At 50.9% G+C, this 18449-nt stretch overlaps 1 protein-coding gene across 1 annotated transcript; it reads left to right on the top strand.

Moving 5' to 3' along the window:
• Positions 1 to 1787: 1787 nt before the first annotated feature.
• On the top strand, positions 1788 to 11123 carry FAM78A (family with sequence similarity 78 member A). Its single transcript, XM_069873182.1, has 2 exons — positions 1788 to 2611; positions 10553 to 11123. The coding sequence occupies exons 1-2, from the start codon at positions 2349 to 2351 to the stop codon at positions 11079 to 11081; spliced, it is 792 nt and encodes a 263-aa protein (XP_069729283.1). The 5' UTR covers positions 1788 to 2348; the 3' UTR covers positions 11082 to 11123.
• Positions 11124 to 18449: the final 7326 nt, after the last annotated feature.

The raw sequence follows: 18449 nt of genomic DNA, 5'->3' as shown, positions 1-18449 counted from the left end.
GGAAGGAAGAATGGGGGGGGAAGGAAAGAATAAGGGAAAAAAACAATGGGGCAAAATAAGAGAAAGAATAGGGGCAAAGCAAAGAAGGAATGGAGCAGAAAAGAGAAAGAATGGGGGGGAGGAGGAAGAATGGGGGAAAAAGGAAGAATGGGGAGGAAATAAAGAATGGGGGGAAATAAAGAATGGGGGGGAAATAAAGAATGGGGGGAAATAAAGAATGGGGGGAAATAAAGAATGGGAAAAAGGAAGAATGGGGGGGAAAAAGGAAAGAATGGGGGGAAATAAAGAATGGGGGGGAAATAAAGAATGGGGGGAAGAAAGAAGGGGGGGAAGAAAGAAGGGGGGGAAGAAAGAATGGGGGGAAGAAAGAATGGGGGGGAAATAAAAGAATGGGGGGGAAATAAAAGAATGGGGGGGAAAGGAAGAATGAGGGGGGAAAGGAAGAATGAGGGGGGAAAAGGAAGAATGGGGGGGAAGAGGAAAGAATAGGGGGGGAAAGAGGAAAGAATAGGGGGGGAAAGAAAGAATAGGGGGGGAAAGGAAGAATGGGGGGGGAAAGGAAGAATGGGGGGGAAAAGGAAGAATGGGGGGGAAAAGGAAAGGATTGGGGGGGGAAGGAAAGGATTGGGGGGGGAAGGAAAGGATGGGGGGGGAAAGGAAAGGATGGGGGGGGGAAAGGAAGAATGGGGGGGGAAGGAAGAACAGGGGCAAAATCCAGCGCTCTTTCCCCACCCGAACTACAGTACCCAGCATTCCGAGCCGTGCGGGAGGAGCGGCGGCTTTCGCGCAGGAGGTTTCTCTCCCGCAGCTGCCGTTTAAAAGCGCGGTGCGGGGGGAGGGCTGGCACGGGGGCGGCCGGGGCCGGTCCCTGCGCGCACCCCGGGGCCGCGGCCGCCGAGCCTGAGCCGCTCGCCTCTCGAATGCGGAGACGGGGACCCCCCCCGGCCCCCCCCCCCCCCCGCAGCCCAGCCCCGTCTATGCATGAATGTATTGCGAGAGAAGGAGCCTGCGGCACCCGGGAGGCACCGATCCTGCTGCTCCTCTCACCTCCTCGGGCATCTAGCGAAAAGGAGAAGGAGGAGGAAAAAAAAAAAAAAAAAAAAAAAAAAAAAAAAAGCAGCGAGAGAAGGTTTTGTTATTTTTTTTTTTTTTTCACCCCCCTCGTTACCTTCTCCCCTGCATCCCTGCTCGCCCCCGCGGGAGGAGGAGGAGGAGGAGGATGCTGTGATGCCCTGCAGCCCCCGAGCCCCCGAGGAGGAGGAGGAGGAAGGTCGGAGAGCCCCGCTGAGCCCCGGAGGAGGATGCGAGGATGCTGAGCGGGGGAGGCTCCCCCTGAGCCCCGCGCAGCTTTCGGCTCTTCTCCCCCTGAGCCCCGCGCAGCTTTCGGCTCTTTCCGAAGGGAAACGGCACTAAATCCTCAAGCCCCGAGCCCTGGGTGAATATCGGAGATTTGGCTCCTTTTTCTTTTTTTTTTTTTTTCCTTTTTCCCCCTTTTTTCTTTTTTCCCTTCCCCCCTTTTTTCTTTTTTCCCTTTTCCCCTTTTTTCTTTTTTCCCTTCCCCCCTTTTTTCTTTTTTCCCTTTTCCCCCTTTTTTCCCTTTTCCCCCTTTTTTCTTTTTTCCCTTTTTCCCCTTTCTTTTTTTTTCTTTTTTCTTTTCCCCTTTTATCCTCCCCTTTTTTCTTCTTTTCTTTCTTTTTCTTTTTTTTTTTATTTTTTCCCTTTTTCCCCCCCTTTTTTTTTCTTCCACCCGTCATTTTCTCGCTGTTCTCATTGTCATTTTTTTTTTTTCTGTGCGAAAGGAAGTTCTGAACAACTGCGAGTCAGGAAGTGGAAATCCACACCGGTTGTGACAAGCTGGGGCTCAAAAACCTATTTCATTATTTATATAGATGTGTCTATCAACATTCTGCTTTTCATCCAAAGAATAAAGGGAAATACCGGCTAGTCCTATGTTTGACGGTGAATGACAGACCGCGTCTGAGGAAAGGAAGGACTAAATATATCAGCTAAGATCACCACCGTTATTTATTGAACTCCAGAGACCTTTTTTTAACCCAAAGACTGTTTGAGTGAGAGATTTAATGGGCCATTAAAAGAGGAAAAAACCATATTAAAGACCCTTTTGCTTCTGAAGCGCAGCTAACCTCAAAATAGGAGCAGTACTTGTAAGACAGACGCTCAGATAAAGGCTTTACGTGATGAATTTTCTATCCTATGGATATCAGTTTTGAGATTATAAACCGAGAAGATCTGTAATTGATCTAGCACCAGATAATTTCAATGCCTAATATTCCCCAGGATTGCTGGAGTACCCGAGGAGCCGTGTCGGACTGTATTCGGGGTATGCCATGGGCTGTATTCAGAGTATTAGCTGCAAATCCAAAGTTTTCCGGGAAAGTATTTCGGTGATTGAAGTCAAAGCCTCCATCGATCCCATCCCCACCAGCATCGACGAGTCCTCCAGCGTGGTCCTGCGCTACCGGACCCCTCACTTCCGAGCCTCTGCGCAAGTCTTGGTGCCCCCTCTTCCCAAGAAGGAGACCTGGATCGTGGGCTGGATCCAGGCTTGCAGCCACATGGAATTTTACAATCACTACGGCGAACAGGGCATGTAAGTATTTCCAAGAGCGGGTGCCGGGTGCCTTTGGCCAGTGGGAGGAAAGAGTGGGGAGAGCCACAGCCTGGCTGGGAAATGCTGGATTAAGCTAAAATTGATAGGCTGGTTGGTTTGATTTTTAAACCCCAGCTCTTCTGAAACTTAATGGGACTCGATGATCTCAAAGGTCTTTTCCAACCTAGCGATTCCATGATTCTTATATGCTGAAAAGACAGGAGAGCTTGTCCTTGCCCTTCCACGGTGTGTCCTCTTCTAATGGGAACGTGCCCAAGCCCCAACCAAAACTGACTTAAGAACCCAAAAAGCAATATTGGATTTTTCTGAGCAGCTCTGGAGATCCTGAAATCCCAGGTCAGCCCTGTTTGGATGCGTTTGACACCTGGGGTTCCCCTGACGGCGAGTTTTTCTCTTCAGCCATCCCTCCCTGGGTAAAACTGCGCAGCGACAAGCCCCAGGGAGAGCCGAGGGGTGACACTTGTGGCTCGGTGCCGTCCCCAGCGCGCTGTGCTGCTGCTGCAGTGGGGCCCTGGCTCTGAGCTCCCAACTCTGGGAACGCACCTTAACGTCACAGGAGGAATCCTGCTGGCTTTGCCCACAGGCAGCTCACAGGGAAAGAATGAGATGGATCGAACCCGCTGGCAGTTAAACCCGTTGCATCACCTTGGAGCAGGGTGAAAAATTGATGTTAGCGTCACTTTGAGTGCTGCAAGACTGGGAATATAGAGAAATAAATGTAAGATGGGGGGAACTTAGGGGCTGGTTGCTCACCAAAAAATCCCGTGTTAATGGTCAGGCAATCAGAGTGAGACAGGAATGAGTCAAATTAAAAATGTCACCTCCCTTACTGCGAAAAGCCACCCACTAAACGTTCACTGAACGCTGTTGCAGGCTCTGGCCCCTAGTTAAATCAGCAACAGCACCTCAACTCCAAACGCCTGCACAGAGCAGCAATTCTGCAACTCACGGTGCTGGGCAGCGTTGGGCACAGCAGGAATCTGTCCGTCCAGCCACAGGGACAAAACCTGAGCGCAGAGCCCGGTGCTGGCAGATGGTTTGGTGGCTGGAGGCGCTGGTGCTGCCTGGTCTCTGGGGGCAAGGGAGGAAGGACTTGAAGGTCAGGTCTAAGCAACCCTTCTGTCTCCTCGTCCCGTGTCACGGGGATGCTGGTTCAGCCCCGCAGAGGTCATTCTGGGTGGATTAAAAGATGGTGAATGAGGAGGGAGGATGGGGACACGGAGCTGGGCTGCAGCACAGGACAATCTCTGACTTAATGCAGTGCCCTCCTGAAGCCCTGAACATCTGCACGCCCCCCCTTCCCTCCCCTCCTTCTGTAAATCCAGATGAGGACACGGGTTCAGCATCTCAGACATAAAGCAAATTTGCAGTGTAAGATGTAGTCGAGAGGGAGGGACGCGCCAAGGAGCAGCTGTAAGTGACAGCCCGTGCCCCCCCTTCTGTCCCCACGTCCCCTCTCTGCTCAAGCATAAAGTGCCTTGACAAGCAAACTCAAATACCTGGTAAACACCAGGAGTGATGCTCAGGGAGGGAGCAGACCAGCTTATCCAGGTTTTAAAAGTATCTACAGCAGGCCCGAAAGCTGTAAGCTTTTTGGCTTCAACACCATCTTTAGCAAGGACAATTTGTTGCTCAGATGTTCCCAATTCCAGCCCTTTGGGGTTTGCATGTGTAATTCTCAGGCTCGTTTGGAAATCTCATCTTTAGCACCCAGCTCCAAAGGAAAGCAGCAAAGTCCACTGGATATAAATACAGCTCACATCCACCTAAATAAAGAGGACCGGGCAGAGAGCTGTTCTGCCAGCGCAGCAAAACTCAACGTGTCCCTTTTTATTCCTCTGCACCTGAGTTTCTCTGTGTTTAAATAAGGATTTGGTTCAACTGAATGCTTTGAGACAAAAAAAAAAGTTGTATGTGCTAGCTAAGTGCTGTAAACAGGTAGTCAGAGTGAAACACAGCAGCTATTAGCCAGAAAATCATAGAAATGACATATTTTCCCTAGGATGTTCGCTGACATTTAACTCAGATATAAAAAAAAGTTACACAAATGTGAGTAGGAATTAGTCTGCTCCTCCATTCTCTTTCCAGAGACTCAAAAACTAGAAATAAAGGCGTTCGTTAGGAGAAAAGGCCTCTCGATGCCATTGGAAGATCAGGCTCTTGGAAGACCTTTTATAGAGGGAGAGAGGACACAAACCTCTCTGAAAGGATGGGCCAAGCCTCTAGCTGGTGTAATTCAATGTAATCCCACTGACCTCCAGGGAGCTGCATTGATTTATGCCAGCAGAGTATTTGTCCCAACTTTCCATGATGAAGAGAGACTGCTGGAACCTGCATATTTTTAATCACTGTGGCGAGAGACAAAGAGAAAACAGCAAATAATAAAAAAAAAAAAAATCAGGCGGTCAACCCCGGCGTTAATACTTAGAGCAGGCTTTGGATTAATTTTTTCACTTGCGTGCTCCAAAGTTGTTAGTGGTGTATAAGCTGGCCCGTTACGCTGAGGACAGAAACAGCTGAGAAATACTGGAGCAGATGGAGCTGTGCATAACGCTCCTATAGGGATGTTCGCTACGGAGGGGATAATTTAGACACACGCGTTTTAAGTGGCACTGGCAATTTTTTTAGGCCAAATGCAGTATTTTTAAGCATAAAGGGGAATAAAAGCTCAGGTAACGTGGAAGTGCTGGCATTATTTTACGTGCAAGGCAGTAGATGATGCTGGGAATGCGAAAATGCCCAGTATGAGGATGTGGATGTGTTCTCTCACCCCTCCCTCCGTGCAGAATTGCTGTTTGGCCCCAGAGCTGGTATTGCTGCTCACCTCAAGCAGAGTTTTACCCCATACTCTTGGCGAAGGAGACTGCTCTGCAGTGGGAGGCATCTGGATGAGGCCACAGAGCTCTTGACCAGTGCAGGAGCAGCTGGACCACGTTCCTCACTGGGATCTCCTGGGGCGGGTGCTGGTTTCTGCAGCACCTGGTGGGACCCGTGTCAGAGGCTGGGAAACACTGGAATGGCATTATCCAACCTTGTTTCTTCATCTCCATGGAGATCTGCAAGGAGCGGCGCAGATGGGGATATGCAAAACAGAGGGATAAATAAATCAGAGTTTGAATATGATCAGCCAAGGATCTGGAGAAGTTTCAGGGAGGTATTTCTCCCCTGAAGGAGCCGATGGGGCAGCTGGGCAGCCTTACCTCATCGCTTTACCTTACCAGGCATCTCGCTCTCACAAGATTAAATCTTCCATGCCCTGCAGCAGAAACATAATGAACTCTGGAAACCGACTTGTCAAGAGAATAAACCCCCAGTCCTCGGGAGGGAAAACACAATCAAAAACAGATTCACCAAAGGAAGAAAAAGATGATGCTTTCCATGGGAAGCCGAGCAGGGTCATTTCACTGTGGGAGTTTACAGATACCCCTCCAGGGTTTAGAAGAAGAGGCTCTGCTGCCTGTGCATGGCCCTTACCTGTGCTGGGAGCACACATCTTAGCCCAGTTAGATAAATAGTTTGTCCAGTTTGACTTGAACCTGCTCAGCTGAACCAGTAGAAATTTCATAGAATCATAGAATCACCAGGTTGGAAGAGACCCACTGGATCATCGAGTCCAACCATTCCCATCAATCACTAACCCATGTCCCTCAGCGCCTCATCCACTCGTCCCTTAAACCCCTCCAGGGAAGGTGACTCAACCCCCTCCCTGGGCAGCCTCTGCCAGTGCCCAAGGACCCTTTCTGTGAAAAATTTTTTCCTTGTGTTCAGCCTGAACCTCCCCTGGTAGGTCCCTTTTTCTTCATGCCAGTTTTCTGCTAGTTCTCCTCCCTGACCCAGCGCACGTCCAACATCTCTGCTGGTTCAAGGAGGCAGGACCGTGCAGCTGGAGGATGGGGAAAGAGGGACTGCAGCGTGGCTCTGACAGCTGGGGAACAACAGCTTAAATTTCCTTCCTGTTCTTCGCTATAACCCTGGCTTGAATTTCTTGACGTGCTGGAGTAGGTGAGAGAGAGAGAGAGACGCTGTAAAGGACAATTTAAAATTAAGCAGCTCTGAATAGCGGGTTTGCTTTCTTTCAAGCAGGCACAGTGGTGGAGGGAGGCAGGGAGAGCAGAGATGTGAAATCCCCGAGACGGCTTTTCACTGCGCCCACACATCACGCTGGTACCTGCACCGAGCACAGGCTGCAGCCGAGCAGAGCTCCTCTTCGTTAGGGAGCTCGTGGACAGGAAGGGTGGTAGAAAACACAGGGTTACGCAAATCCATCTGCCCCGTGCCTAATTAGGAGCTGGCGTTAAGGAGCTGAGGATGCAATAGATGCCTGTCTGAAAAGGTTAACTGAATACACTGCTGGGTGCACGGGGCTGGAGGCTGCTGTGCTTGGATTTGCTGCCACTGCAGCGATTGCTTCGGTTTGTGCTGTAGGGCAGCCATCTGGAGGGCTCGGGATAAGCCGTGGGCTTCATTTCGTGTGACAGAATGGGAAGCAACGTATCTGAAGGAGAACTAGGAGGCTAAAACCTACAGAGAGCTGCTTGGCTGTCGGCAGCAGGGCTACAGTTGTGCCATAAGAAATAGCTGAAAGTTCCTTCTCCCGGCAGCAAGGAGACATTTGAGAGAGATTTGTTGGCAGCTCCATTCTCTGGTTATGCTCATTCTGACTCTGAGGGTTTCAGAATTAGCAGAAACAAGCTCGTCAGTATTACAAGCCAGAATCGGCCACAGTGAACCCATGAAACCAGACAGGTTTGTTTCTTTTCATGCTTCTTCCCTGCTATTGTCAGCAAAGTGTTTACTGGGCACTTTCTGGTCTTGCCTTGGCTCGACATCACCACAGAAAGATGCTGATGCAGCCTAAGATCATTCCACGGCCTTCTTTCCAAAATCATCCATAAGGGCAGTTGGTGGCATATTATTTAACACGACCAGACTATGCAAGGAGAGGCTACGGACCTGGCACAGGCTCTGCTGAAGCAGCTGGCGAGGGGCAACCACCACCACCAGCAGCAACCTCTGCTTTTGCTCCAGTCACGGGATCATCATAAGGCCTCGTTTTTTCTTCTCGTTACTAAGCTGCGCAGATAAAAGCGTGATGATTTTGAAACCCTGGGGTTAACCACACTCGCTAGAATTAGGCACAGCGTGCTCCACAGAGGAACGCAGGCCAGTTTCTTCTTCCCCGTTCCTACCCACGCCTTTTCTTAAGCAGGGTGCACTTCTGAACCACCCTGAGCCCAGCTGTGCTGCTCATGAGTGTGTTCAGCTCTGCCGTGGAGTTTCTCAGGCTCTGCAGGCAGCGTCCTGCCTCCAGCAACCTGCCCTGGCTCTGACACAGCTCCACCTTCTTGCTCTCATATAAACCCTGGTTGGACTCGATGATCCGGTGGGTCTCTTCCAACCTGGTGATTCTATGATTCTATAAATCCTGAGAAGGCCCTGCAGTTCTGTGCTGGTCTGGGGTCAGCTAGAGACTGGGTACAAAGATGGGGACAAGCAGTTCTTTGTTGACCTGCAGGTTTTGAGCATCCAGATCTCCTGCCATTCTCCCACCAGCCTCTGACCTAAGTAGACTGGAGCAGCCCAGAGGTTTATCAGCCTCTCGTAGCATTGTGATCAGTTCTGGGCCCCTCCCCACAAGAAGGATGTTGAGGCTCTGGAGCGAGTCCAGAGAAGAGCAACCAAGCTGGTGAAGGGGCTGGAGAACAGGCCTTATGAGGAGCGGCTGAGAGAGCTGGGGGTGTTTAGCCTGGAGAAGAGGAGGCTGAGGGGAGACCTCATTGCTCTCTCCAACTCCCTGAAAGGAGGTTGTGGAGAGGAGGGAGCTGGGCTCTTCTCCCAAGGGACAGGATGAGAGGGAATGGCCTCAAGCTCCGCCAGGGAAGGTTTACGCTGAACATTAGGAAAAAAATTTTTACGGAAAGGGTCATTGGGCACTGGCAGAGGCTGCCCAGGGAGGGGGTTGAGTCCCCTTCCCTGGAGGGGTTTAAGGGACGAGTGGACGAGGCACTGAGGGACATGGTTTAGTGATTGATAGGAATGGTTGGACTCGATGATCTGATGGGTCTGTTCCAACCTGGTGATTCTATGATTCTATGATCTCCATCCCCAGCCTGGCACATCCACACGCACAGCGATGCTGTGGCTGCACCACGGCTGCCACAGAGGGAACCTCCGGGAAATTGTCACATCTCATCCCCAGGGGCCAGCAAAGCTGAGTACTCACCACTGAGTGGAAAGTAATCCTAAACCATCTGCTGAAAGGGAGAGAAAGAGCCCCCAGATGGTGTTTCAGAGCGGGGAGGAGGTGTGGGTGCTGCAGAGCACGACCTCCGTTCATCCAACATCCCCAGAGCCTTTTCTCTTCTCAGCTCTCTTTGGAGAGCGCGGGGGGAGGTGAGCCAGGATGACTGGCTTGGAGAGCAGAGCATATGAGCATCTCCGCGGTGGCCGAGGGTCCTGGCAGGACTGCTCAGGGATCTCCTTTTGGCTGCCTTCACTACAAATTTTCTTCCAAGGAAAGGACTCCCTCTGCCTGCTGGCCATGAGCTCAGGAGGGAGGATTGCTGCAGCTGCGGTATCGTAGCAGACAGCAGCCCCCATAAATCTGCACGGGGAGGTGTCGCGCTTGCGTAACCCCTGGCTGCTGCTGACCCCCCAGTCCTGCTGCTCAGAGCATCCCTGCAGCCCCCAGAGCAGCCCGTATCCTCCTTTGCCTTTACCCTTCTGGGCTCCTGTCACACTATCCGACCCGTAAATCATCCGTGTCCTGCGCACTGCAGCCCAACACCTGCCACGGCACAGGGGAGAGGTTTGCTAGGACCCCCGCTCGCGTGAAAATAAAGATAAACGAGATCTTTAAATCCCCCCTGGCATCTTCCAGCTACAGCCAGCCATTCACAGCTATCCGCTGAGCCATCCAGTGGTTACAAACATGGAGGCACTTCACGGTCATTAACTAATTACCAAGCAGCCTTGTGAGACAGCCACGTTAGTCCTGGCTGCTGGAGAGGAGGAACTCAGCCTAACACCCGCTGCATCGGAGCTGCCCGTGCCCGGTGCGTGCCTCCCCACAGCTCCTGCTTCAGCCCAGGAGCTATTTTAAGCCACTGGACTCTTACGAAAGGCTTGGCCGGTTACCCCGACGAGCCTCAGCGCGTCCCCTCTGTCTCCCTCCCGAGATAATTAGAGCCACCTCTGCCAGCCTGATTTGTGAAAGGATGTCCTTAAAATACCTGGCACGCGCTGAGCACGTGGTTTATGGATACGCCGTCTTAGTGCCTTTATTCTGCAAATATCTAAGCCTTTTATATCTGAGACATTCACAGCAGTTTGCTTCCCTTGGCAAATCGAATCTTAAACATTAAATTGGAAGTTAATAATAAAAAAATACCCAACAAAATCCAAGTTGTGCATCAGTATTAAAAGGTGATGGAAGACCGTTTTCACTTACTTTCCTGCTAGAAAGACTGACCTTTCTGTCAGTCTCTCAAGCACAGCGTGCAGATGACCCGCTCAGGCAGTTTTACAAGCTGGCTGACCTCAGATTCTCCAATTACTGTAACACCATCCCAGCCTGGAGCCTGGTGAGCAGCCCTTGAACTGGGTCCTTCCTAGGGCTGGGAAGGATGGGTTACACTTTCAGTGCCAGGCAGACAGCAGGGCGGGACAGTGGTTTATCTGAGGAGAAACTTCCCCATCCCTGGAGGTGTTCAAGGCCACGTTGGATGGGGCTTGGAGCAACCTGATCCAGTGGGAGGCGTCCCTGTCCTTGGCCGGGGTTGGGACTGGATGGGCTTTAAGGTCCCTTCCAACCCAAACCATTCTATAAATCTAACTACTTCCTCTCCTCCCTTGAAGTCCTGCATGTTTCTAAACTAATTAATTAAAGCGTTATCCATAATTTCTTGTTGATTATGGCAGGTCAAGTTGGGAGCTTCCAGATCTACTGGATGGTAAAATCCAAGCCATCAGTGACTCAGACGGGGTGAACTATCCCTGGTATGGAAACACGACCGAAACCTGCACCATCGTGGGTCCCACGAAAAAGGAGTCCAAGTTCAACATCAGCATGAACGACAACTTCTACCCGAGCGTGACGTGGGCCGTGCCCGTCAGCGAGAGCAACGTGGCCAAACTCACAAGCATTCACCGGGATCAAAGCTTCACCACCTGGCTGGTGGCCACCAACACGGCCACCAACGAAATGGTGACCTTGCAGACTATCAAATGGCGCATGAGGCTGGGCATCGAGGTGAATCCCAGCAGACCCTTGGGGCAGCGTGCCAAGCTGCAGGAGCCCTCTGCTCAAGAGCAGCCCCAGGTCCTCAGCAAGAATGAGCCAATACCACCCAGTGCCCTTGTCAAACCCAATGCCAATGATGCTCAGGTACTCATGTGGAGGCCAAAGGATGGACCACCGCTTGTGGTGATACCTCCAAAACACCGATGATAGAAACCTGGCGTCCCGGCACCAAAAGGGAGAAAAATAAAACAAAGAACGAAACAAAACAAAGCGAAACAATCACTTAGGTATTAGAATACATGCGTATAATCTGAGCAAAATCAAAATGCACTTTTTATTCATTCAACAAATGCAACCATTCTACCTTCTCCCATTGGGACGGATTTCACTGTGCTAAAGCTAAAGAGGAGACCTCTGACTGGGGTCTGTCTCATCACTGGATTCCTAAGGGAAGAAACTAACACTGATGTCTACCCGTAGAGCTTTTTTTTTTTCTTCCCTACTTTAGTTACTGTTTGAACTTCAGTCTCATGAGCTTGTCCAGACTGCCCAGAACAACGAGAACGTTTTATTTGGGATTTTAAGAGTCTATTTTTTTTCTTTTTTTGGTTGAGAACAAAACAAGTTCCTGGAGCAAAAAGTTGACTATTTAAGATAAGGGTATTATTTTTTTTTTAAGCTGTAAGGTTCTGAGTTGCAAATCCAAGTCATGCGGCCTTATGTAGACTTTGCTTTGCATTGCCAAACTTTTGCCTTAAAGCTATGTTTGAAAAAAAAAACAAAAACAAAAAGCATAACAACCCAACAAGAACACCACCACGCAGAATGTCCTTTCTACAGAATTCTTGGGAGGAAGTTTCGTAACAAGGAATAGATTGTCAACGTGTCACGGGCTGAGGGATGAAAAGGGCATGAAACTGGAAGAAATATGATAAAAACACCTTCCTGGTTTTAAAACCTGGAACAAGGAAGCACGGAATTGATCTCATTTTCAAAGCAATGCAAATAACAAACCTGCTGGAGGATGTCTCTTGAGTGGGAGCTACTAAGCCATCTCCCTGCTTCGCAGAAGGAGCAGCAACGAGCCTGCGCTGCTTGCACGTGATGAGCTCGGTCTCCCATCAGCGTTATAATATGGGATAATTTCACAACTGGAATTGTGGCCCTGGGAATCGATGTAAATTGAGAAAGGGGAGTGTACCACCAGGTTTATCTTTAGGACACACTCAGCTAGCCCATGGTCTCACCTTCTCGTGGCGTCAGAGCCGATGGCTCGTGCAGCAGCCGATGTTGGGTGAAGCTCTTGCCCCGTTTTCCCATGGAATCCAAATGACGGTGCTGTACGAAGAGCAGGATATAAAAAGGCTCCTTCTGAAGTCGCTGCAGTTGCATGGGTGTAAGCGAGGGCAGATCTTCTCTACGGAGACTACCCAGCAATATCCATATTTCAGGAGCAGCCACATCTGAAAATAACAGGCACCCATTCCTAGGAAAAACTGTAAGCGAAAGATATGAAAAACTCTTCTTCCCACAACTGCAACATCGCGTTGGGGTTCGTTAACTTTCTTCCAAATGACTTCGTGATCTACATGACTGTCAGGGACGGGGCTCAGACAGGAGGATGATGCTGTACCTGTCTGGTTATGGCACAAACATCTGTGAAGCAACAGGTAATGCACGAGAAGGTGCAAGAGGGGCAACGCCTGAGTCCTGGGCGTAGATCCTCCAGGGAATAGGGTGCGTTTGGAGCAGAAGGTGGAGCCTGTAGGTTTTAATAAGGACCTTGTCCAGATGGCTTCAGAGAAAACCAGATGCACTTGTGCAGAGGAAGGCAGCACGAAGGAGCTGTTTGAATGGGAGGGAAAGGGTTTGCAGGAGGTCCTGCAGAGGTGGCATCTGGAGGACGGGGCACAGGATCTGCTCTCGGCCTGAGGCAGATCACTTCCCCTTCCCTCCGCAGCTCCTTCCACTAGATAACGTTTCTTCCTCTATTTAACAATCTGCCTCAAGAGCTAGGACTGAAGAGAGCTCAGGGTGCCAGATGCAAGCCTGGCCCCGCTGAGCTGGTCTGAACAGGTCTCACAGCCACACACATGCTGCTCAAAAGCCTCTCCCCTCGGAGAGGCACCAATTAGCTGCTATTGCCATCTTCACCTTCCACGTAGGACATTACCAGCAAGAAATTCTCCTTCCTCACTTCTCCAAAGCCATACCATCTACTTTGGCAACAGGTCCAATGCCACCACCTGCCTGGGGAAGGCATGTCCAGAAGATACCACCCCTCACCATGAGAGGCTCAAACCAGCAAACAAGGATCCTGGGTCCCTGCAAACAACAACTCCGGTTTCCAGGGCAGCTCGCCCTCCTCCATGCACCGTTTTTCAGAGATGCTCAGCCACGGAGCTGCTCTCTTCGACAGGCACATCTCTGAGGTGGGAAGTCCAGCGTTAACAAGCAGCTTGCAAACGGATGGACTGGATCAAACCCAAATCCACGAGCCACAAATTGCCTAAATCTAGGCGTTGGGACTATAAAAGATGAAGCGAGGGAGACTTTGACTTGCACAGTCACTCTCTGTATTAAACTCCATTTTCTTACGTGGATTTGAATCCTAACTCTAGCTCTACTGGCACAGCCCTTCAGGACTCGTCTGTATTTTTCTCCTAGGCAATACACGCAGAAGAGGACAAAGTGTGAGCTGTGGGTGAAGAGCTGATAACGCTCGCACACATCTCGGCTACCGCTGAAGGTGTCTTCTGGGCAGTCCCATGGGTGGGAGCAGAAGGGGCGTTTATGTCTGGTATTCACTTTGTCTCCAGGTGCTGAGTACTTATAGTTCTCACTGATGTCAGCATGGGTCGAAGAAATCGGACCCAGTTGTCTTAATTAGCTGCACAAAGGAATTCCAAGGAAAGATTTCTTCTCAGTCACCAAAAAAAAACCACATTCAGGGAACACCTACATCCTTTTCCACTTAGCTCTGTGTTGGACTTGATCTCCCAATGCATTAAGTATAAATCTGGTTCCTCCTCCTCCCCTTACCTGTTCGACTGGATGCATCCATGCAATTCGATAGTGACCTCCTGGCTAACTCATCCTGTTGCACTGAACAGACCCAGCTGAGCAGTAAATACAAAATTCAGATTTCACGTTGGGGTCAGCTTTGCATGGACTTCTCCCTTCCCAAAGAATGCCTTTATCCCATGCCTCGGTTGAACCGTGCCCCTCCACCTCCATCCACATCACCAGACACGGCACAGAAAAGCGATGCTGCCTCTTTTCAGATCCCGTGTGTTGTGATTAAAAGTGATGGTTTTCCAGTGCTGCTTCATTATAAAACTGAGGGGGACAGGTGGAATGTGAAAGGAATGGTGGCTGGGAGCAATCGGTGCTATGGACATCGCTATGGGTACGGGGGGTTGATAGCTGTGTGGTTAGAACAGGGATTGATGGGGACCAACCAGGGACTTCAGTATCTGGGACGCAGGCATCCTGTGCCGAGTAAGGTGGTAAAGAAGCAGGGGTAAATAAAACTCCTCCTCTGGCAGCTTATTGCAGAAGCAGGACTACGCAGAGGAGAACCTGGGGAGGCGAGGGGGCACCCACATGGGATGCTGATGGATGAGCTTATCTCTGCCTCACCTCTCCCATCAGTGATGCTCGGCTCTTTACAGCCCCAGGTCACCACAGGAGCCGAGCGTAGCCTGACCATCCCTGTCAAAATCCAGGGTGGGAAGCGCAGGGTGAGACCTGGCTGGGTCCCTCACCTTCTCCGAGCAGCGAGGCAGGGGCTGGCAGACACCGTCGAGCAGCATCACGGGCTGTTTGGTTCTCGTCTCCTACCTTTGACAGCGAGACGAGCGAGGGGCAGCCCCTTGAAGAGTCAACAGAGAGATTGAGCAGTGCTGGGGAGGGGGAGACGCGTTGAGCTGGTGCGGTGGAGAGCAAGGCTGGTGCCAGCAGCAGGTTAAGGCGAGGGCTGCCGAAGCCTTGGCATCACCCTCCCTCCTGCCCTGGCTCCCGGCGCAGCAATAAGAATTGTCCTTGGTCTCGCAGAGATACTGTGAAAACAAAACCAAGATGTACCGAGTCTGGACACTTACAGAGATGTAAAAAAAACAAAACCCTGCTTTTATAACAGACAGAGAAATAAAGTGAAGTTTTCAAACGCGTCTGCCTGGAGTCATTTGGGTGGTGGCTGGTTTTTAAACCAACGGCTCCACCACCTCTGCACTCACATTTCAAGGTGGTGATAAACACCCTATTTACCATGAACGCCTTTTCTCTCTCCGTTTCAGCTCTTACGCCGCAACAGGCAGAGCGTGGAGGTTTCTGGTTAAAAATACCAGACGACATCCTGCATTTTTTATGCCCGGGCTGCTGTGCAACTTGTGACGGCAGGATAGAGCCGAGCTGCTCGGTGCAGGCAGCAGCTGAACTTCTGCACAATTCTCTTTCCTGATGCTGGTTGCTTATTTAGCAAAAGCCTAGTCAGACCTTAGCTAGGAACATCACATCGGGAGAGAAGCAGCAGGGCAACCCTGCCCTTTGAGACCTGGGCACACACGAGGTGCCGCAGGACACAACAGAATCATAGAATCATCCGGTTGGAAGAGACCCACCGGATTGTCGCGTCCAACCATTCCTATCAAACACTAAACCATGTCCCTCAGCGCCTCGTCCACCCGTGCCTTAAACCCCTCCAGGGAAGGGGACTCAACCCCCTCCCTGCGCAGCCTCTGCCAGTGACCAATGACCCTTTCCGTGAAACATTTTTTCCTAATGTCCAGCCTAAACCTCCCCTGGTGGAGCTTGAGGCCATTCCCTCTCGTCCTGTCCCCTGTCACTTGGGAGAAGAGCCCAGCTCCCTCCTCTCCACACCCTCCTTTCAGGTAGTTGGAGAGAGCAATGAGGTCTCCCCTCAGCCTCCTCTTCTCCAGGCTAAATTTAATTATTCACCCTCCTCCAAATTTTTCACATTTAGAATTTTTTTGGTTTTCTGGTAAAGAAGGAAACCTCCAAAAGTATTTTCAGAGAGAAGGAGGTGCTCAGCCAAGCAGCCAGCACAGCCCCCGTGCTAAGCCATTAATCCACAGGCACCTTCCAGGTCTGTGCTCTAGCTCCTCCTGCTATGGGCTGATCCCACCATGGGCTCCCTTCCCACCAGCTCTGCCCCCAGGTTTCTCTTTTATTTTGTTCTTTCAGTAGTTTTGCTGCTAAGAATCATAGAATCAACCACCAGATTGGAAAAGACCCACTGGATCATCGAGTCCAACCGTTCCTATTAAACCTTGACTATTTTTGTTATTGTAGAGTCATCAAGACTTCTCCAAAAGCAGCAGAGGAAAGATTTGCTGTCTGCTGCAAGACTACGCGGCTTCATTGGATCCCATCCAGCCCGCTGGGACCCTCCTGCCTGGTTGTGCTGGAGGAGCCACATCACGCTTGGGGCTTTCCTGGCTGGACCCTAACCCTAACCTGTTCCTAACTGCAACAGGCTGCCCAGGGAGGGGGTTGAGTCACCTTCCCTGGAGGGGTTTAAAGGATGGGTGGATGAGGTGCTGAGGGACATGGTTTAGTGATTGATGGGAATGGTTGGACTCGATGATCCGGTGGTCTTTTCCAACCTGGTGATTCTATGAGTCTAAGAGATGTCTCCTCCTTCCCTACATCTCCCCAGGTCCTGCCTGGAGTGAACAAGAGCCTGTTTTGACCCTTAAAGGTTGCAAGCAACCTTTGCAGCCCAAGAGACCTGGTACCACCACCCTCCAACAGCCACACAGGCTGTTTGGGAAGCACCAACAGCACGTAGCCGTGACACAAACCCAAATGCTGCAGGGGATGGGGAGGAACGAAAAGTACAGGAGGTCACAGCTTGAGGAAAGGAATATGCACGGATGGAGCCCCAAAGGAGAAGAGGACAGGTTCTGAGCGGGATTCCTTTCCACATTGGAAACTCTCCAGCCTCATCTGTTGCTAGCAGGTTAAATTTAGATGTCCCAGTTTTGGAGGGAGGGGTGGAGAGGGGACACTCACCAGCCAACTCACAGCTGTTTTGGGTGACACCCTGAAAAAGCTCAAGGCCTCCGGTCACTTATTGTCTGCACAGAGACATTCGAGAGCCTCCTGAGGAGCAGGAGGTTGGTGGGAAGGACATTGGCTTGTGAACCCAGCAGAGTCCAGGTGAGGGTGGAGCCCAGTCCTGGTGCTTCAGGTGACACAGACTCCACTCTTCGTTGCGGTGCATTTGTGAACGCTGAGGCCAGAAATCAATTTTCACCTTTCTAGATGTTTTGTCACTCGGCTTCATGGTTTTCTAACCTCTGTTTTAAGCAGACTGAGGAAACAGTCCCTGCGTTTGAAGAAATCGCCCCTGGCCTCCACAGTTCCTGCTCGAAACTTTTTGCAGGAACTTCTCTCTGCTGATGCAAATCAGGTTTTGTTTCCTACTTCTTCTCTCTCCCATCTTGTTAAGCTGTTCACATGCAGCAGCTGCAAACACTCCTTTTGTTCCGTCATGTTTTCAAGTTTCAAAGTAAAATATTTTTAGCAATGATGCGCTGAAGAGCCTTGAAGCATCTATATAAAAAAAAATAAGCTACTGTGTCATGTGTTGCATGCCCATAGTTACAGCTGAGCTCCTCAGACAATCCACATCGAGAGCTCCAAGGGTGCCCTTAGGAACCTTCATACAATTGTTGAGGCCCCTGATCCAGCGGGAGGTGCCCCTGCCCAGGGCAGGGGGTGGAACTGGATGGGCTTTAAGGTTCCTCCCAACCCAAACTGTTCCATCATTCTATCAGGTACAAGCTCCGGGCAACACAGGAGAGCAGCACTGGAGGGTCAGGTCTGACCCTACCACAATTCATGGTTTGAGAGTTGTCCCCCATTTCCCCCTCAAAGCAGAGTAGCAGCTGATTTCACCTTTGATGCAGAAGCCTTTCTGACATCATTGCAACCCAGCACATTGCACAGAATCATAGAATCACCAGGTTGGGAAAGACCCACTGGATCATCGAGTCCAACCTTTCCTATCAAACACTAAACCATATTCCTTAGCACCTCGTCCACCCGTCCCTTAAACCCCTCCAGGGAAGGTGACTCAACCCCCTCCCTGCGCAGCCTCTGCCAGTGCCCAATCACCCTTTCTGTGAAAATTTTTCCCCCAGCTCTCTCAGCCGCTCCTCATAAGGCCTGTTCTCCAGCCCCCTCACCAGCTTCGTTGCTCTTCTCTGGACTCGCTCCAGAGCCTCAACATCCTTCTTGTGGTGAGGGGCCCAGAACTGAACACAGGATTCAAGGAGCGGTCTCACCAGTGCCGAGTCCAGAGGGAGAAGAACCTCCCTGGACCTGCTGGCCACACCGTTTCTGATCCAAGCCAAGATGCCATTGGCCTTCTTGGCCACCTGGGCCACTGCTGGCTCACGCACCGAAGCTCCTGGCACTTGCAAGGAGACCCTGCTCCGAGAGCGGGTGGTGTGAGAGGGTTCCCGGTCCCTTCCAGCACTGCAATAGGATGGGGGGACAAGGCAGGACTCTGAGCAACATGCTTGCTGGCGACAAGCGGCTGCGCTT

This window comes from Phaenicophaeus curvirostris, chromosome 20, assembly GCF_032191515.1.
Source record: "Phaenicophaeus curvirostris isolate KB17595 chromosome 20, BPBGC_Pcur_1.0, whole genome shotgun sequence".
NCBI classification, from domain to species: domain Eukaryota; kingdom Metazoa; phylum Chordata; class Aves; order Cuculiformes; family Cuculidae; genus Phaenicophaeus; species Phaenicophaeus curvirostris.
This window is presented reverse-complemented; position numbering and strand designations above follow the sequence as displayed.